Source organism: Rhododendron vialii, chromosome 11a (assembly GCF_030253575.1).
Source record: "Rhododendron vialii isolate Sample 1 chromosome 11a, ASM3025357v1".
In the NCBI taxonomy this organism is placed as follows: Eukaryota; Viridiplantae; Streptophyta; class Magnoliopsida; order Ericales; family Ericaceae; genus Rhododendron; species Rhododendron vialii.
The window spans coordinates 17,358,261-17,378,463 of NC_080567.1; the positions used below are offsets into that span (position 1 = coordinate 17,358,261).

A 20,203-nucleotide genomic window follows, 5' to 3' on the forward strand; every position below is an offset into this window, starting at 1 on the left:
GTTGCTTGGCTTTAGGATGAATTGGCCGGGAAGGAAACCGTTAGATATCCTTTGTCAGACTTTGTACAACACTTAAAAAAGTGTTGTTGCTACTCTACTTGGGTTAGAAACTCTCTTGTTTTTCGCCCATTTCTGTTTTCTTTGCAGAATCCTCAAAACGAGGAGGAGATCTTTGTGACGAGAAGCTGAAGACACTTTTTGATGGTAAAAAACAAAGTCGGGTTTTTGGAGTTTGCAAAACTGTTGAATCCACACTTCATTAAACCTTAATCGTGCTCCTCCTGGACAAAGGGGATTCAAATGGACTTCACTTTTTTGTTGTTAGTTATGGCTGTCCATGTTTGAGTCCGTGGACATGAATTTGGTTCAGATGCTTTAGTATAATTCATCTACTTGAAAATTGACTTGCATGGCTTGTCAGAGTGAATCCTAGCTAGGACTTTCGCTCTCTCCGGATATGTTTATATAGGTCAAAATGGATGATATGTTTTGTTTGTCATTTTGGCACAAAACTCAAGTTCACTTAAAAGGCTTTAGGTAGCAACTACTTGCCAGCATTGCTCTAATTCTCTGATTGTGGACTTCCAGAAAAGCAGTTCGTCAAATATATGAAGACATGGCCTTTCAGAATACGGTTCTGAACAAGCTGAGTTGAGCAGTGGGTTGTTCAATCTTTGACATGAAAACCTTACAATCTTGAAAGATGTATTCAAATTTGCTTGTTAGGTCTAATACGAGTTTAATATATTAACTAGTCATACACGGATCTAGCTTTGAGTAGATAGGCGACCTAATTAGCTCTCATGGAATGATGGTCCTGTTATCACATATTTTGGGTACTGTATGTTTGATTCAATCCTATGTCAGTAAAGCTAAGGGGACGGACCACCACCATACCGATGGGGTACCGACGGGCACGCAGGGCTTACTCCGGGACCTGCACGGATGATCCGAGCTGTTAAATAATTTAAAAAAAAAAATTGAGCGGGCCTATGAAAATCAACTCAATCCAATATGTATAGGTGTTCGATCCAATGTTTCATTTTTTCATAAATCCTGGCTTTAAATTATATGTAGCTCAAGGTTGTGAATACCGTTCCATACCGGCCGGTACGCATCGGTTTTGTGTGAAAACTGTGCTCTAGCCCTACAATACCGTCCCGGCCTCAATATTGGGTCTTACCAGCTGGCAAGGGCAATTCCGGACAATATCGGGCAAGATGGTGTTACCAGCAATTTCGGCCCTGTATTTTGCAAAGTTGGGCAGAGAACTGAAAAAAATGGGAAAATAGGAAAAGAAGAAAATCGAAGCAGGGAAAATAACCAGAGAACGGAAAAAATGGTTGATATGTGTGTGAAGTCTTCTTCTATCGATCTGTGTGTGAAGTCTTCTTCCATCTTTAGATTTGCACGCCTCTTGAACCTCTGGTCGATCTGTGCAAGAAGTCTTCTTTCAAAGTTTTAAACTAGGATTGATTCGATTGAACAACCAACTAATTGGCTCATTCAGCTTGTTCATCACCTCTAGTCCCTTATGCCAAGGTAATTTGCCCGAGCAATGTGGCGGGAGAAGTATCAGCGTCTCCACAAACGTTAGTCTGTAGGAGCATCTCCAGCCTCCACTCGCTTTTGAATCAGAACTAAAGTTTTAGAGTAAAAATCTTTTACAACTCACTCCAATTTCTTGCTCAAACTTCTACCTGATTAATGAAGCTTTTTATCCAAATTTAAGGGTAGCTTAAGGTTTTTTATTTTTTTTGATATCAAGAGGTAGGAGAATTACATTCAAAAATTTACAATAACAAGACACTATATCATTCATGTGAGGCCCGTGTTAATTACATCAAGCTCAATACTCTTTAACGGGTAACCCCAATAGGAGAAAGACAACAACTAACAATGAAACATTCCAAATAGGGGAGAATTTTAGCCTTATTCTTCCTACCTGTTTTGTCTATTATTTTTTTCAGTATTTTTTAAATGTGGACTGAAGTTGAAAAAGGTTTATATAAGACAACAACAATACCAGTTGTTTGGTACTATTTTTTCAGTTGTTTGGTATCTTTCATCTTTTGCAAACTTTTTATCGCTTTTGGTCATTTTGTTTTACAGTTTAGACAACTCTCTTCAAGACGAACGATTATCAGAAAAAATTAGCGTGAATCTATCAAAATTTTTGAAAAGGTGAACAAAATTATCAAAAATATAGGAAGAATAGGGACATTTACTAAATTTAGCTTAAGTTTATTCATTGGAGTGGCATAACAGAGGAAGCTTTTAGCTAAATTTTCTCAAATTTGAGTTAAAAAGTTTCAGCAACCATGCTAGAACGACACTCAGTTTACACAGAAACTCACATGTTTTGTAGCCCCAACAAGCAATTATTTAGTAGTCATATGGCACTGTCATATGGTGCCCCAGCATCCTCGTATATTACACATTCTTGTAGGGTCCATACATCGCTTGGTGCCCCCATCATCCTAGTCTATTACACATTCTTGTATGGTCCACACATTTAATATTTGCCCCATAAGATTGTGTAGTGCAGAATGATGTTTGGGAACCACTTGACAATGCCTCAAAGGCCATTGAGTAATTTTTCATGCAAATTGGAGAGCTGCTACTGGTAGAGCAGTGGGCGCACAGATAGCGCGTACGATGCGCTTTTGGGCCCATCTCGGGTCTAACAAAGATAATTGGAGCCGTTCATTTTGTTCAATATATTTTGTTTAAGGTCCCCGTAAAAAAAAAATCAACTCCATCTAACATCGATAAAGGCGTTTACGAAACGTCAATTGCTTCAGATTTTAGCCTAAATTGGGTGCGTTTATCAGTCCTTTCAAAAGGTATCAAAATAAAGTCACGCACAGAGAGTCACATTGGGTTTGGGGATGACTTCTTTTTTTTTTTTTTTTTTGGGGTAAATCAGCTTATTGGGGATGACTTGGCAAAACATAAACAATAAAATCAAAGCTTGTGGGTCAATGTGTCAAAATTAAAACCGAAGTAGGAAAAATGACAAATAGAACTAATTGGAGCTCTCTGCGGTAAACCCAAAACGGAAACCCAAAACCCCTCCTCGAGTCACTTCACATTTATTCCCTCCGCTCTCTCTCACACATTGCTCACACACGCTCTTCTAGGGTTTTTGCTCGCTGCGAGAGAATGGCTTCGTCAACAAAGGGTTTCGCGAAGGGTTGCAGAGTTCTCATGGCGGCTGCTAAAACTTCCGCAGCCGCTGCTTCCGCCCAGAAGACCGGCGCCGCCGCGACACGTCCTCCGACCGGCATTCTGAAGCCGTTGCCGGTCTCACCCTCCCTTGGTGCGTTTCTCGGTGTTTCTGAAGCCTCTCGCACTGACGTCATCAAAAAGGTCTGGCAGCACATCAAGCTTAACAATCTCCAGGTATCCACTGGTCCATACTAGTATATCATTTTTTTTTGTTGATTGATTATCCTTTTTTCAGTTATAAGTTGTTCTTTGAACGGATGGTTTCCTATATCTGTGTGTATTTGGGCATTGATCTAGGGGTGATAAACAAACCGAGTAGTTGGTTGTTCAATCTTGGATTGTAAAACTTTTTTTTTGAACGGCAAAAAAAAAAAAAAAAAAAACCCTGTAACGATAGCTTGTTTATGAGAGGAGCCGATCACGGACGAGCTTTAGTTGACAGAACACGAGCTTATCTCGGGTAGCTTGGATTTTTTAGTAGATTGTTCGAGCTTGGTTTGAAGCTTAACGAGTTTTAAAAAGAATAAGTTTGGTTTGTTTACTTGACAAACCTAATTTGATGAGTTTTTAACAACCGATTACCAATGTTTTAAAAGTCGCTAGACGCTAGTTGGACGGTCGGCCACCTTTTAACTATTAATCGGTGCATATGAATTAATATTCGGCGATTAATCGTTAGTCGACCTAATCAGATAGGCCCCGCCAGCGATTAAACATCGATTAATTTCTTGTTTTAGAACACTGCCGATTACAAACTCAAACTCGAGTAGCTTGGTTTGTTTAGCAATCCTACGTAGATCCGTGAGCAAGGGGTGGCACGGTGTTGGGCTCACCCCTTCCTAGATTCGACCCTCATTCCTAAATATGTAATACATACAGATACGAGATATATTTACAAATAAGTGTATGTGTAGGTATATATGTTTGATTTGATAAGCATAAGTGTGAATGGATTCAAATTCAATTAAACATTTGTTTTGTGCTTTAATCAAAAACTTTAGTTGGGTGGTAGAGCTTTAGCAATAAATTGTATGGGTTATGTATTTTGAAACTGATATACTAAAAATAGGTTTGCCTTTTGTTCTAGTATTTTTTTTTGTTTCTCTGCCTTTTGCCCAATTTGAGCTTCTGCGAAGCTGATCTGCGCTAGCAAATAAATTGTGTGGGGTTATGTATTTTGAAACTGATATACTAAAAGTAAAAATAGGTTTACCTTTTGTACTTCTCTGCCTTTTGCCCCATTTGAGCTGCTGCTAAGCTGATCTGCGCTAGCAAATATCAATATCATTTTTGGTCTGTGTCTCTGTGTATACATTCTTAGAACGTACATGTCTTTTCTTTATGATGCACATGAGGTGAACTTGGGGTATGTTTGATTAGGTTGGTTAGACATGGATTGGATTGCAAGTCCATAAACTCAATAATTAGCGGAAGAATTATGCAAGTTTCGTTGGACAACCAATCTTGTAAAACTTGTGATATAACATAATCTCGAGGGATGTTGTATTACCATATTAGTAATCCTATCGCCATAGTCATGAGATTACCAATCCCCTCATTATTGGCCCACCAGTCGGACATGGCCATGAGCGATGGAGACGTTTACATAAGTTTGGGAAAAATGGTGACCATAAGTCTCATAAGGGGGGAAAGGTTGTACTACATCTATGAAACGAATGAGGAGGATAATGCCCATTACCATTTAACGAATGCTTTATAATGTTATGAGGAGTGCTGTGAAGAACGGATCTGCAATCCTGTTGTTTGACAGTGGTACACCACATCAATCACACTGAGTGATGGAAAAGAGAGAAACACTACGAATAAAGGGCGACTTTGGGAGGGCTTCTATATTTATGCATTCTGCATCTGTTATTACTTATTACATGGGAGTCTCCTTATTCCATGATATTCTCCTACGTGGACCTATGGCAGTAACTTTTGCTTCATTGGGTTAGCTACTCAGGCGTGTAGTACGATTTGGGTGGCTGAAGGGTTGTATGAATTGTTCTGGAATTCCAGCATAGAATGATTTTTGGTGATTAGAAGCATAAATGTGTTTTTGAATTAGTTATCTTTTACTTCTTGGCAAAGAAATGATAGGATGGATAGCCCTGTGCTATACACCCCCTTTTCTTTCCAGGGTTACACATCATAGCCCTTGATGTTAACACTAACTATCGGTGAGGGAGATCTGCTATTCACTAATTCAGGTGAACCTGGGGATGTGGTTGTAAGTTTGGGAATGGCCAGTCAATCAATCACTGGTGACTAGTATAAGGCAGAACTCAGATGTTAACTTTTGTCATACTAATGATGAGTCATCTGGATGTGCAAACTTGAAGCCCAGAATTAAACTATCTTGTAGGGCTATACAGGGCATCGAACTTATATCTGGTGGCTTGAGGAAGTTTCAACTATCGAGACCGAGTGTAGGTTTCTCAGCCTTTTCGTACACTATCCATCTGTCACACAAGTTCTTATACAGAGAGGTTGCTTTTAGCGAGATTTTGTGAACATTTGTTTTGAACTAGTTTAATGCCTTTTGCTTTCTGAAGATGTAGGATTGATCATGACGATTCAATCAGCTTTTGCGGTGGTGATTGTATGTTCATGCTTATTTGTTGCTTGGTTTAGGAAAAAATGGCCGGGAAACCGTTTAATATTCTTTGTTGAACTTATTTCAACACTCAGAAGTGTTATTTCTACTCTACTTGGGTTAAACTCTACCTTGTTTTTCGCTCCTGTTTTCTTTGCAGAATCCTCAAAACAAGAGGGAGATCTTTTGTGACGAGAAGTTGAAGACGCTGTTCGATGGTAAAGATAAAGTAGGGTTTCTGGAGATTGCAAAACTGTTGAATCCGCACTTCATTAAGTCTTAGTCATGCTCCTCCCGGAGTAACGGGATTCAAATGAACTTCTCTTTTTGTTAGTTATGGTTGTCCATGTTTGAGGCCGTGGTCATGAATTTGGTTCAGATGATCTACTAGGAAAAATGACTTTTATGGCTTGTCAAAGTGAATCGTATGACTTTTGCTCTCTCCAGTTATGTTTATATAGGTCAAATTGAATGTTTTGTTTGTCATTGTGGCACGAAACTCAAATTCACTTAAAAGGCTTTATGTAGCCTAACTACTTGCCAGCATTGCCCTAATTCTCTGATTGTGGACTTTCAGAAAAGCAATTCTTCAAATATATGAAGATAGAGCCTTTCAGAATACGGTTCTGAACGAGCTGGAGTTGAGCAGTGGGTTGTTCAGTCTTTGACATGAAAACCTTACCATCTTGATAGATATGTTCAAATTTGCTTGTAGCTTGAGCTGAGTTGAGCAGTGGGTTTGTTCACGAGTTTAATTGAGCGGAGCAGGAGCTCAAAGTAGCCTGAAATTTAGTATCATATAATATAGATAAGAGGTGTTTAGAGCTGAGTACTCAGTTATACAAACTCGGACTTAATAAGTGGATTACTAAAAAGTGTGCTAAAGATGTAGATTTTATTAACATTCAACTTGATCTCAAACGAGCTTGTAACAAATTAACTAGTCATACACGGATCTAGCTTTGAGTAGACAGGCGACCTAATTAGCTCTCATGGAATGATGGAATTAGCTCTCATGGAATGATGGTCCTGTTATTACATATTCTGGGTAACGTATGTTTTATACAATCCTCACCTTCACGCACTAGCTGCAGGAGAAAGGATACGTAGGAGAATTGACAGATTCGGAAGTAGTGAATTTTTTGGCTTTTGTACCTCATATTGTAGGGTGGATCTCGAAAGATATGAAAGATTTTCCTCCAAGCTGTACATCCGACTATATTTATTAGACTATTGAATTGTACTATAATACTAAAAAAAAAACTTTCCAAATGACTTTGGCCGCAAATATCATCGTGTGGTGTCGTTCTTTATATTTATGTTTTTCAAGTCTTAGTTACACTAGGACCATAATCGCACAGGAGCACACAAGGGGGTCGTTTTAGGCCCTTGAATTTTGGCTCAAAATTATGGTCCCATTTTGTTTCATTATTTTTTTTTTCAATGCATGTGCGTGTGGAACTCATATATTTTTTTGTGATCACCCGGTGAGCCAACTCACGCCTGCTTCTAAAAATACTAATTTCCTATTGCACTAAATCAATCTATTCCACCATAGATGATAAAAAATAATAATAATAAAATCTATTCCACCATTGATTAAAACAAAGAAAGGGACGTTACTATGTTTTACTTAAACCCCATCAACTATTCATTTTTTATTTTTGTTTTTTGTAATTTGTCCTCAATCCATCAATTAAACCAATCCATCATTTAACTTCCCCAATCAATATCCATTTGTGAAATTATTCAATAGTTTGGGAACACCGCCGCATGGCACTCTAGATCACTCGACAACTACACATTCTCATGAGGTCTGCGACCAAGTGTATGAACCATACATAAATGTGTGATTTTTGAGTGATCCAGAGCATCACGTGACAGCGCTTCTAGACTAATAGCTCTATCCATTTAGTCAAATTTTGTATTCCCTCTTTACTAGACAACCATTTTTATTATGTTAAAAATATCATAGAACTTATTGTGCTCCATTATAAACAATTCGATCAGAAACCCATGTGTTTAATGTGCATACAACATATATATCAGCTCATAATTGGTGTTCGATTTTAAAAATACACTTGCAAGGGAGTTACTCTAACAAAAAATGGAGTGACAAAATCAGCAGCCTAAACTTATTGAGTCCTAAACTTTTCGAATCAGTGTCCGCAAAAATACACTTGCAGAGGAGTGGTGTTAACAAAAAAGGGAGTGGCAAAATCATTTCTCTAAGTTTAATGGCTAGATTAAGGACGAAATAAAAAGAAAACGAAAAGTTGAGGAGATAAAAGTGAAATTGAGAAGGACAAAAAAGGGGGACGAAAATGCATACGAGTTACGTCTATGGGGTAGATACGTAGTAAATGAATTGAGTAGCTTGCGAGCTCGGCTCGATTTGACTCGTTCAGTAAAGAAGCCAAGCTCGAGTTTTTTGCTCGTTAAAGGAGACTCAGCTCGATTACGGAGGCTCGCTGAGTATATGACTAAGCTCGACTCGTTAAGACTTGAACCTAACTCGAGCTTAAGTTTTTTGCTCGTTTAGTAAACAAATCAAACTTCAGCTTGACAAAGCTCGATTCGGCTCGTTAAGACTTGAATCTAGCTCAAGCTTAAATTTTTGGTTCGTTTAGTAAACAAATCGAACTTCAACTCGACAAAACTCGACTCGGCTCGTTTATAGTTCTAAATACAATTTAAAGTTTCAAATGACTTTTAGAATCCTCGCTACGTGTCACGCGCCAGTTGCTATTCACGCGTCACGTACGCGTCTAATTAACGCCTAGAATCGGTAACGATAAGTATATATATTACATACGACTCATGCGCCCTCTTATGCATACACGTACCCCACATATCCTTTCATTCTGATTCCGCCTTCGTCTTCGTCTTCTTCAATTGTAAGACCTCTCTCTCTCTCTCTCTCTCTCTCTCTCTCTCTTCTCCCTTCGAGTTGTATTTGACATGTCACGATCATGCTATATAGGTTAGATCGTAATTGGTGCTGCTTGTGCGCTGTAACTGATTTAGTTTTTCTTTCCGTGTTCAGTTCACGAAATTAAAGTCTGTTTGGTTGGTAAGAAAGTGGAGCTATGAGTCAAGGAAATTCGATGAACTGTCCTAAACAGATTTTTATTTTTTTTTTTGGTCTTTTCTGTGATTCTGAATAATGCAGTTTTAAGATCTAGAACTTTCAGCTGTTGCGGATTTCTCAGTTTCAAATAACGTTCGTGAGACTTTTTTCAGGCGTGCATACTGGCATACTGCTAAGGCGTGTATTTGTGTGTACATGTTTTGGGCGAGTTCACCCTAATATTTTTGGTATTTTTCATTTAGGTATTTTTGTCGTCTTTTCTGAATTTTCGTTCAATTCGCATGATATTTTTTGGATTAATAATCCTTCTCGAAGAGAGAGTTCTAAATATAGAAAATTATGGCCAAAAGCAAAAAAAAATTACTAAAGAAGAAAAAATACCAATTTTTTTGACTATAATGTCGTCTTATATGGACTTTTTTCAATTTCAGTCCACATTTTTTATTCTTCTTCAATTCCTCTTGGCAAGATGAACGATGAATTCCAAAAATTACGATGAAAAGCCAAACAAAAATTACGAAAAGTAAGTTTTAGACAAAAAAAAAAAAAACCATAAAAAACAGCGTGAACTCACCCAAATTGTAAGGTTTATAATTCTTCATTTTCTGGATGGTTGAACCGATTTACTTTCTGATTCTAAGTTATGTCCTGAAGATGTAGATTTTTTTGCCACTTTAATGAAAAATTGAAGTTTTATGTCGTAATTACAAATGAAATTCTTATATTTGGTTGCTAAGAGAATGGAGGTAAGAAAAGAAAGTCGGTTGATCTTGTGACTCGGAAAGTTCGAGTCAATCTTTATTACGATTCTAAACATTGCAACTTCTAGATGTAGAACTTCCATTTTGTTTGCCCGGTTTTTATGCTAATACAAGTGTATTTGTGTATTTATGTTTTGTAAGTTTTATAATCCCTCATTTTCTCTATGGTAAGATAGATTTGCCTTCTGATTATGAGTTATGTCCTTAGAAAATAGTTTCCTGGTTCTTCAATGATAAAATGAAGTTTTAGCCCTCAAATACAAAGTGACGTTTTCAGATTTGGTTGCTTAGAAAATGGAGTATAACAAAAGAAAATTGGTTTATCCTGTGATCATGACTCAAGAAGTTCGGGTCAACTTTCTGAAATAGATTATTTTGGTCGTTATTGGGATTTTGAAAATCTAGAATTACCATTTTGTTTCAGTTTTGAGTAATGTGTTGTTTTTCGAGCTTTTATACTGCCACATGTATTTATTTAAAGTTTATGTCCCTCCATTACCCCTATGGTCGAACAAAAATTTGCCTTCCGATTCGGTGTTATGTCCTTAGAGTACTACTTTGCCTCTTTAATGGCAAGATTTTTCATCTTGTTAGATTCATGTATAATAAGGCATTTAGTTGCTGGACAATTGTTGAGTAGGACCATTTTGGGATGTACAGTACATCCGGTGCTCACCTTAGGGAGTTGAATTGGTGCGGGCCCTCCTAATCAAATCAAATGAGTTACGAACTAAGTAGTGTTTCGTACTGCTCACAGTGGCGTTTGGTTATGATTTTCAACAGCATTACTGCATTAGTTTTGGCAGAGAGTTGTTCTTTACTATGGCCGAAGTGGTCTTTGGTTACACCTCAACAGGTGTTTAACGAAACCCCGGCTTCGATGAATCCGTTTAGACTGAACGACAGGAAGTGGAGGTGCAGATTATAGTCTGATACATAATAGTTAGTCTGTTATGGTCAAGCATTATCATAAAGTCATGTTATACTTGTTCCTTCGTTATTTTTCCTGAGAATTGTTAATTTGTTTCTTCGAAATATTGAGTTTCAACCCTTATACTTGTTTCGTCCTTTGGTGTTTGTTCCACGTTACCCATTCTGCAACTTCCCTCAACTGAACAACACAAATTTTCAGATTCCAAAAGGAAGCGAGAAATGTGCTACCTGTTCTCAACCCTACAAATCTATTCTATGTTTAATATTCTGCTTAGTCTTGTCCTTTAGTGTTTTTTTGAGGTTCCTTGTTCCCTGTTAGACTTGAATTTGTTCATTCCTCCTTTGATAGAAAAGGTCCATATCGTTGTGGTAAACCGTGTTTTCTACTCTCGTATTGAATGATGGGGCCACAGGATCATTTAGGTTCTTTTGGCTCGTTTTTTAGTTCCCCCTCGGTCTACTTTGTTCATTTCAATTTTTGATTGGGAAGGCAGAAATAGTACTAGCATGGCATAGGGTGTAATCTTGAGGCAGCATTGGCGAATGGTACGGGTTAAATCACGTTCAATATTCTCTGATTTAACTGATATCCCGTAACATTAGCTACCCCCACATCTTTCATGACTGGATTGTTCTACTCATAGCTACTATACTGAATGGGTCTTGCATTCATTAGCTTAAAGTTGTTTGAACTTTGTTTCCACTTTCCATCAATGCTTCTATGGTACTTCAACCATCATATAGTATGTTTTGGTTTTACATGCTACTTGTACTTGAATAAATCTGATGTACTTGCCTTGTAGTATCTGATTAATAAGATTAATTATTCTGCTTCTTTTAGGCACCAGTGGTTCTGCTTTGACAAAACAATGGGAGACAGGCACCAAGAGGGTGACAAAGGGCTCTTCTCACATCTTGCTCATGCAGCCGGTGGATATCCTCCAGGACAATACCCTTCACAGGGCTATCCACCACAAGGATATCCACAACAAGGTGGCTACCCACCAGCAGGATATCCACCTCAAGGCGGTTACCCACCTCAAGGCGGTTACCCACCTCAAGGCGGTTACCCACCTCAAGGCGGTTACCCACAATCAGGATATCCACCACAAGGCGGCTACCCACCAGCAGGATATCCCCCTGGTGCCTACCCACCAGCTGGTTATCCTGGTTCCTCCGCTCCACAGCATGGTGGTATGGTTTCAAACTTTCTTTATGACAAAATTTTAGAGAAGCATGATTATCAAGCTCCTTCACTTCTTGGACATGTTTAATGCTGTAAACAAGAAAAGATGAAATCTGACACTTTCACTTGTCAAAGAAACTGCTATCCTGGACTTTCATGTCAGATGGGGATGAGCGTGGTGTGTTGGTACTTGGTACAGACAGGGGGGTTGACATTATGAAAACCTATACATCTAAATTTTAGGTAAAAAATGAAGACCTATACATCTAAATAATTCTATAGCCTTCACCGAGCAGAATCTTGATTCTATAGCATTCACTTAGTTGATTGGGACACAAGACATGCTTTGATTTGGTTTGTCTTGATCCTTGTCAAAATGCGAGCACTTGTCAGTGTATGTTTATATGCATGGTACAAATGCACAGTACCTGACCTGTATGTCTTCTGTGTCTTGTTATTGGGAAAAATCATTTAGGAGAAACTGTAATCAATAACAGGTATACTATAGGTTCTCCTCCACGAGAATTCGTATTTGTATAATCTCAGTTTTTAGTCTTAGGAGTTGAACACTTAACCAAGAGCTCAATCGGGTGTTTATTTTGAGCAAACATAGGAGCAGGTTTACCATTGACCAGAATTGTCACCATGGCAAGGTGTCGTAAGTATTGCAACTCAAAAGAGTGCGAGCTGCTTGCCAAACTAGAATTTTTAATGAGGCTCCTATATTAATTTCTTGCACGTATTATTTGCAGGGCATGGAGCTGGCATGGGAGGGATGCTAGCTGGGGGTGCTGCTGCTGCAGCGGCTGCTTATGCTGCCAACCAGATGTCGCATTCACATGGCGGTGGTTATGGACATGGCAGTGCTCCTTATGGACATGGCAGTGCTTCTTATGGACATGGTGGTGGTTACGCCCATGGTGGTGGTTACGGCCATGGAAAGTTTAAGCACGGCAAGCATGGGAAATTTGGCCAGCATGGAGGTCATGGAAAGTTCAAAAAGTGGAAGTAATTCTGTCCGTAAACCAGATTGAAACATATGTGTTGAGTGTTGACTCTATAGTTGTTGACATAGTTGCTGATTCTGGTTTTTCACAAATAAAAGTAAACCCTTTCTGTGTCCAGTTGGCCTTTGTTGGCTGTTCGTTCTGGCATTGTTTGTATTATGGATAATTTTTGCCGTAACAGTCGTATACGCCTTCTGATATGTGCCGCCTTGGCTCTCATGGTTTTGTCGCTTGTCCAGAAGTAAAAGAAATGGAAGAGAAGGGGTGAAAAAGGAGAGATTCTCCTACTCCCGTTTCTCTTTTTAGCTGTAATAAATAATCATGGATCGAAGGGCGGATGAGACTGGAGGATGGCCCTACCCAAGCTCCATCCCCCAAGCTTCAAATTTTGTTTCGAATCATAGTAGTTTTTGTCTTAAAAATGTTAAAATTATATTAGTTCGTCCGTTCAACGTTTTAAAAGAAAATCTAACATCCGTCCATTCAAGATTTTTTTTTTTCAAAAGTTTCATAAGCGTACTCTTAAGATTTTATGCATCAATAAAAAAATTATATTAGGATTAATATTTTACATTTTACCTTTTGAAATAGTTATGAGGTACAATATTGAAAGTACCATGGAAAAGTCTTTATGTGATAAAAAGAAGAAAAGCAAGTATGAAGTGACAAATATTGTAGCATTGTTATTTAGTACAGTATCCCGACCTTGAACTAAGAGAACGTTATAAATCTTAGGCATTTTGTCTGCTGGAAAGGCTATATCTAGTACCGGATCAATGATTTGAACTATTTAATTTCAATCCATTAGTACAGATTATGGACATTTGTTGCTTGAATTCCTTCCTATTCAAAGATGTTATTTCTGCAATAAATCCGTTTTTCAGGTGGTTATGCGTTGGAATGGGAGTTACAAGACGGAGGAAATGAAAAGAGAAAATCTTTTTCACGGCTCCACCGTGAATAGTTGTTTACGGCGCTAATCGTGGCCGTTCAAAAGTGTTTTGAACGGTCCGGATGTTAGGAAAAAGTTCCATTAAAATCCGGACCACCTAGAACACTTTTGGACAGTCGCGATTGATTGTTGCTATAAAAAACTGTTCACAGTTGAGCTGCGAATAAGTTTCTCTCAAATGAAAAAGAGTGGATCAAGAGAGTTTCAAGAGTAATTAATTCACCTGGAATTTTTTAACAGTTACATGCATGCATAACAGAAACGCATATGCACAATCAAAACAAATAAGAAACTGTGACACTAAGATTTATTGAGGATAACTTGTGATTTTGTACCGCACTATTTATCTAGCTTAGATTAGGCTAGAAATTGATACGCAACTTTCACATTCTTTACAATCTTAACATACACTAATCAATAAAATTTCGGCGAATATGAATGAAAAACGAGTACGTTTTGGAATCATGGGCTGCGCCAACATTGCGCGTAAGATGTGCCGTGCCATTGCGCTCTCACCAAGCTCCACCCTCCATGCCCTAGGAAGTCGTTCGTTCGACAAGGCATCAAGGTTCGCGGTAGAAAACGGTTTCCCGGGAAAAATCTACGGTACCTATGAGGCGCTTCTTGACGACCCTGATGTTGACGTCGTGTACATGCCTCTACCCACGACCCTGCACGTCCAGTGGGCCGTCTTGGCCGCGAAGAAGAGGAAGCACGTGCTGCTGGAGAAGCCGGCGGCTCTGAACCTGCCGGCGCTGGATGAGATTCTCGATGCGTGCGAATCTAATGGTGTTCTATTCATGGATGCCACCATGTGGATGCATCACCCTCGGACCGATGAGATGACAGCTCTTCTGTCTGACGTCCAGCGTTTCGGCCAACTCAAGACGGTAGGTACTCTTGGACTCAACAGTTAAAACACTATGGTTAAAAAGAAAATGGATTCATAATCTTGTTAAAGACTATGGTTGAAACTGATATCTAAGGTTGAATATGCTTGTGCCATTCTAGATCCACTGCTGCTTCACGTATGAAGCGGACCGTGATTTTCTTCACAACAACATTCGAGTAAAGCCTGACTTGGACGCCCTCGGTGCCTTGGGCGACATAGGGTGGTATTGCATCCAGGCAATCCTTTGGGCTGCCGACTATGAACTGCCGGAAACCGTAACAGCTTGGCGAGAGCCTGAGTTCAATGAAGCCGGGGTGATTCTATCTTGTGGCTCCTGTTTGTGTTGGAGAGATGGGAAAATCGCGACGTTCTATTGCTCTTTCCTCACCAACTTGACTATGGACCTATCTGTTCTGGGAACAAAGGGGAATTTGCACATTTACGACTTTGCTGTTCCTTTCCAGGAAACTAGTGCGACTTACTATAGCGGTTCACAGTTTAGATTACCGATACTAAGTGAGCACACTGTTGCGAACGATCTTCCTCAGGAGGCTTTAATGGTCAAGGAGTTTGCCAATTTGGTTGGCGAGATTGAGCGAAAGGGATTGACACCCGAGAAGAAGTGGGCGAGTATTAGCAGAAAGACACAACAGGTGATGGATGCAGTCAAGGCGTCGATTGAGAGAGGTTGTCAGCCTGTTGAGGTTGTGACCCGTTAAATTGATACTTTTACTCATGATCAGGCTATTCCAATGTGAAAGCGAATAAATTTCCTAACTTGCGGGCGCCTCATTGTGTCAATAAGTCGCCAATGACTCTGAAATTCCGTGCGCCAGACTGGTCGAGCAATTCAACTGGATGCTACGATCTGGCACTACAGGTTGAAGGCCAGTTTGAATGCTATCAAACATAGATGTTATGTTCAAGATTGCAGAAATTGAGAGGATCAAAATACATCGATAAAAACACGAATCAGAAAAACAAAAAACTGTCATTTATTAGCATTTTGAAATGACCTTTTCCTACTTTCTTTGAAAATCAAATTCGAGCATGGAATTCATTATGTGTAGAGTGCATAAAGCAAGATACCACGCTAGTTTAATCTGCAACAAAATCAATATTTACTGTTACTAGCTATGGAATGAACACACTATTTTTGGACTAGAACATTCTGCAAATAAACTTTGATTTCTGAAGTTCGAGGAATTTCCAAAAGATTCAGCAACTAGTATTCTTCTTCTTTCAATCTCGCGAGAAAAATGGCCCCCAAGTTGTGATGTTTATGTACTAGCCTTGTAGCCCAGCGGTTGCAGCAACATCACGAACCTGTCAGCATTCAAACCCCGCTGTCCACCCCCTCCCACCCCCGACGAATTCTTCTCTTCTTCTATTGGGGAAAAAAGAATGAAATCTAGATGACCAATTATGAATAACTTATTGGAGACTGAACCTTTTTATTGGCGCTATGGCGATTGACGAAAAGGAAAATCCTCTGGCATCATATGAAGGATCATGGAGCAGTTTATTCCACCGGAGTCATCTACGCTCAAACAGTGCACAAGAATGTCATTCCTTAGTTATTCATCACCATACTTGGTTCGATCTATCCGTTCGTAAAAGGGTGATTTCAAGCAGACATATAGCCTATTTGTAATAGTAAACAAGCACTTTCAAATGGTTTTTGCAGATAAAAATCTCAGAGAGCATGTAGAACTGATTCAGTTTCTCCTCCAAAGAGTTTGCAAAACCCATCATCAGTTACCCTTCTCGGGCCAAAAGACCAATCGAAGTATGCCTTACATCTTATGTACAGGGGAGTTTTTTACTAACAATTTACAACAATTGCCAAAATCAATTCCATGAAAATCAGTTCCAGAATTAATAATCCATATCTGGTTTTTTTTTGCTCTTTGAATTAACTCACAGAAAAGAAAAGGATGAAAAAAGAAAAACTTGCAATACCTTTACGAATGTATTGTTTGACAAATGATTAATAGTTTTCTGACATCCTCAACACTTATCAACCAATACCCACATCGATAAGACTGTAACCCACCGGTTTCTTTAGCCCTTTCTCCTGAATCACTCTTCTCAATTCTGCAGCATCACTCCATCTTCCAGCAGAAACATACATATTAAACATGGATACGTAGTATCCAGCATTCTCAGGCTCCAAACTAAAGAGAGTTTCTGCAACTTCTCTACCCATCTCCAGATCCCCATGGTAGTTGCAAGCACTTAACAGGGCACCCCACACCCCCGGCTCAGGTTTCGTTCCCATCCGCTCGATAAACTCATAAGCCTCATTGAGCCGTCCAGATCGACCAAGCATGTCAACAATGCAAACATGATGCTCAGTTTCTGGTTCTACTCCAAATTCATCCAACATATGGTTGTAATACCACTGACCTTCATCAACAAGCCCCAAATGGCTACAAGTCGATAAAAGGCTTATGAACGTGCTCTTAGAAGGACTAGTTCCAGACTCGATCATTTCATGGAAAACTTGAATTGCTTTTTGGCTGTTGCTATGGAACCCGAACGCAGATATCATGGAATTCCAAGCTGCAACTGATTTTTCAGGTAAATTTTGAAATATTTCTGTCGCCGTGTCTAAACTTCCACAATTGCTGTACATGTCCACAAGAGCAGCAGAAATGAAAGAATTCCTTTCAAATCCGAACCTGAAAACATAAGCGTGAATCTGCTTCCCGTGCCTCATCAGCCCTAGTTGGGTACAGGCTGAAAGGACACTGGAAATGGTTATTTCATTAGGTTCAAAACTAAGGGTAGAAAAACATTCTAAAGCTGTTTTCCCATCCTTATTCTGGGACAAAGCAGAGATCATGCAATTCCAAGAACATAAATTGCGGTTGGAGAAAAAGTTAAACACCAACTTTGCGCTTTCGATATCCCCAAATCTACCATACATGGCAATTAGTGCATTTTGGACGCGGATGTCCATACCTTCCAAAGTCTTAAAAGAAAGCCCGTGAAGTAATTTTCCTTCCAACACCAACCCAAGATTTCCACTTGCAGATATAACATTAAAAATGGTGATGGAATCGTGACTGACATGGGATTCCCTCCTCATTAAGTTGAAATTCTCTAAGGCTTTCCAGAAATGGCCATTCCGCAAGCAGCCTGCAATTATGGTGTTCCAACAAGAAATATCAGCCGTGGCAGAAATAGCCGTGAACAACAACACAGAAGATTTCAAGTCTCCGCAATTAACATACATGTGAATCAAGGAATTGATTGCAAGATTATTGCTTGAAAATGTCAATTTTAGTTGCCAACAGTGGATTGATTTACCAAACTGGAGAGATGAATGGGAATGGCAAGAAGGAAGAATGGCCAGCAGAGTTGACAAGCTGCAATATGAAGACAGGAGAAGCAGTTCTTTGAAAAGAAATTGAGCTTCTCTAGAGTGTCCATTTAGGGAGTACCCAGATATCATTGTATTCCATGAGACCAAATCCATATATGCCATTGCATTGAACAATTGCTCAGCTGCCTTAAGGTTATTGCATTTCATGTACAAATTCATTAGACTGTTCACCACTGACAAATCCAACAACCCCGTGCTTCTACGAACTGTGAATCCATGAACACATCTTCCTTCTCTCAATAATGTGAATTCAGCACAAAGAGGAATTATGGCAACTACAGTGACTGTATCGGGTTGGACTGACCCTTTTAACTGCATTTCACGAAGAAGATCAAATGCTTCCAAAATCATTCCATTTGAGGCAAACCCATCAATCATTGAATTCCATGAAATAACATCCTTCTGAAAAATTCCTCTAAAAACAGCCTCTGCAGCCTCAATTTGTCCACATTGAGAATATAGTGAAATCAGGGAATTGGCAACTGAAATATGGAAGCTCTTCTCGTAACCAAATTTAATTCCCCATCCGTGGATAACTTGACCGATAACCAACTCACCCAAACTAGTAGATGCTGCAATTGCACATGAGAGACTCACACCATCAGCTTGTTTTCCACACAAGTTCATCCTTTTCAAGTAGTGCAAACACTTCTCAGGATTGTTATTATGAAGGCAACCAGTCATCACTGAATTCCAAGAAACAAGATCTCTAAAATGCATTTCTTCGAATATAGACTCTGAAGAGCTCAAGTCGCTGCATTGTGCATACATGAACACTAGAGCATTACACAAAACAGAATCCGAGAGCATCCCTGCCTTCACACTCAAACCATGCAAAACCCGACCTTGTTTCAGTTCTTTTGTATGGGTCAAGCCTGAAATGGCAATGACAAGAGTTCCGGAATCAAACCCACTTCCTCCCTTCATCATCTCCACAAAGAAATCAATTGCAGCACCAAAAAACCTGTTCTCAATGCACGCGGTTATCATGGCATTCCAAAGCACCACATCTTTATAAATAATTTCCCTAAATAATGCAACTGAGCCATCAAAATCTCCAGCTCTTGCGTAGATCATAAGGAGAGAGGTGGAAGTGGGTAAGTGAGCAAGAACACCAACCTTGAGGACTAAGGGATGCACTATTGTCGCAGTCACAATGTCGGGTTTCATGGCGGCAAATTTAACAAGAACCAGCGCATCAAAAAAACCCCTATTTTCAGAGCTTTGTTCTCTTTGCGACAAAATGTCGAACTGGTGGAAGGCAAACGAAAGATGGGCAGAAGAATGAAAAGACAGATGACCAGATCTGTGGACAGAAACAAAGGATTTGATGGGTAAGAGGACATGTTGGTTTTTGTGGCTGGAATTGTAAAAACGGGGACTTCTATTAGGGTGGATTCGATGGAACGGTAGTGATGATCTTTTCAGGAAGGTGGTGATTGGAGTCCTGACAGCTTGTGTTATTTTGGGCTCAACCGCCCAGGTACCCATGCACTCTGGGTTGTTTCCTTTTACTGCGTGGCCATGTATTCAATATTTCAACCTTCGGATACATGTGAATATGGGAGGGGCGGCTAAACGAACCACACACCTTGAGCTCAGCTCAACTTTTGACTCGTTTAAACTCGTTCAAACAAAGTATAAGCCAAGCTAATCATATTTTACTGTTTGTTTATCAATTCAAGTCATGTTTAAGCATATGAGTGTTTAGTTTGATGGACTCATGAACAAATGATCATTCCGCAAATATTACCAATATAGGAGTGAATCAATAAATATCACAAAAAACACGTGATATCATCGCTTCCAAATACATCTTTTCACAAATCACTTTTTGGATACTTTTGCATCCAGATTTGAAACTTCTTAAGCGAGATATAGAAATTAAGGGGTTCATCAAACCCTATAAAAATCTTTCATGGAACAACTCATTGGGTTTAGTGGAAACCTTACAGCTGCCATCATCTTCTTCTAGCTAGGGTTTCCATAGAACAATAATTTTGCGAACAGCCTCTCCACTCATTATTAATTGGTTTGCAGTTGAACGCTTTAACAATTTGTTTCTTTAATTAATCTGTTTGTATAGATTGGGAAGCTTATCCCCTTGGCCTTTGTCTTGGTGGTGTTCTTTGATAAGAATTACTTTACCAATAATGAACA

General features: G+C 39.2%; 4 protein-coding genes across 5 annotated transcripts; 3 read left to right on the forward strand and 1 right to left on the reverse strand.

The window, feature by feature from the left end:
- The first annotated feature begins 2,990 nt into the window (after positions 1–2,990).
- On the forward strand, positions 2,991–6,316 carry LOC131308457 (upstream activation factor subunit UAF30-like). Its single transcript, XM_058335393.1, has 2 exons — positions 2,991–3,405; positions 5,991–6,316. Exons 1-2 carry the CDS (start codon positions 3,166–3,168, stop codon positions 6,111–6,113), a joined length of 363 nt encoding a protein of 120 aa, XP_058191376.1. The 5' UTR covers positions 2,991–3,165; the 3' UTR covers positions 6,114–6,316.
- A 2,248-nt stretch (positions 6,317–8,564) lies between these two features.
- LOC131308635 (glycine-rich protein A3-like) lies at positions 8,565–13,008 on the forward strand. Of its 2 annotated transcripts, none has more exons than XM_058335590.1 (3): positions 8,565–8,727; positions 11,457–11,809; positions 12,554–13,008. In XM_058335590.1, exons 2-3 carry the CDS (start codon positions 11,485–11,487, stop codon positions 12,811–12,813), a joined length of 585 nt encoding a protein of 194 aa, XP_058191573.1. In that variant the 5' UTR covers positions 8,565–8,727; positions 11,457–11,484; the 3' UTR covers positions 12,814–13,008. The 2 variants fall into 2 exon arrangements, with proteins under 2 accessions (XP_058191573.1, XP_058191572.1); XM_058335589.1 differs by lacking the exon at positions 8,565–8,727 and adding an exon at positions 9,305–9,378.
- Positions 13,009–14,125: 1,117 nt separating this feature from the next.
- LOC131308634 (uncharacterized oxidoreductase At4g09670-like) lies at positions 14,126–15,695 on the forward strand. The gene is made up of 2 exons (XM_058335588.1): positions 14,126–14,650; positions 14,772–15,695. Exons 1-2 carry the CDS (start codon positions 14,195–14,197, stop codon positions 15,369–15,371), a joined length of 1,056 nt encoding a protein of 351 aa, XP_058191571.1. The 5' UTR covers positions 14,126–14,194; the 3' UTR covers positions 15,372–15,695.
- Positions 15,696–16,530: 835 nt separating this feature from the next.
- Positions 16,531–20,096, reverse strand: LOC131308631 (pentatricopeptide repeat-containing protein At4g19220, mitochondrial). Its single transcript, XM_058335586.1, has one exon. It carries the CDS (start codon positions 19,532–19,534, stop codon positions 16,673–16,675), a length of 2,862 nt encoding a protein of 953 aa, XP_058191569.1. The 5' UTR covers positions 19,535–20,096; the 3' UTR covers positions 16,531–16,672.
- Between the last annotated feature and the right edge of the window lie 107 nt (positions 20,097–20,203).

Coding starts and splice junctions, on each gene's coding strand:
- LOC131308457 (XM_058335393.1), top strand. CDS start 3,166: ATGGCTTCGTCAACAAAGGGTTTCGCGAAGGGTTGCAGAGTTCTCATG. Junction 3,406..5,990: donor TCAAGCTTAACAATCTCCAG/GTATCCACTGGT, acceptor TTTTCTTTGCAG/AATCCTCAAAACAAGAGGGA.
- LOC131308635 (XM_058335589.1), top strand. CDS start 9,320: ATGTCGTCTTATATGGACTTTTTTCAATTTCAGTCCACATTTTTTATT. Junction 9,379..11,456: donor TTTTTTATTCTTCTTCAATT/CCTCTTGGCAAG, acceptor TGCTTCTTTTAG/GCACCAGTGGTTCTGCTTTG. Junction 11,810..12,553: donor CTCCGCTCCACAGCATGGTG/GTATGGTTTCAA, acceptor TATTATTTGCAG/GGCATGGAGCTGGCATGGGA.
- LOC131308634 (XM_058335588.1), top strand. CDS start 14,195: ATGAATGAAAAACGAGTACGTTTTGGAATCATGGGCTGCGCCAACATT. Junction 14,651..14,771: donor GTTTCGGCCAACTCAAGACG/GTAGGTACTCTT, acceptor GTGCCATTCTAG/ATCCACTGCTGCTTCACGTA.
- LOC131308631 (XM_058335586.1), bottom strand. CDS start 19,534: ATGGGTACCTGGGCGGTTGAGCCCAAAATAACACAAGCTGTCAGGACT.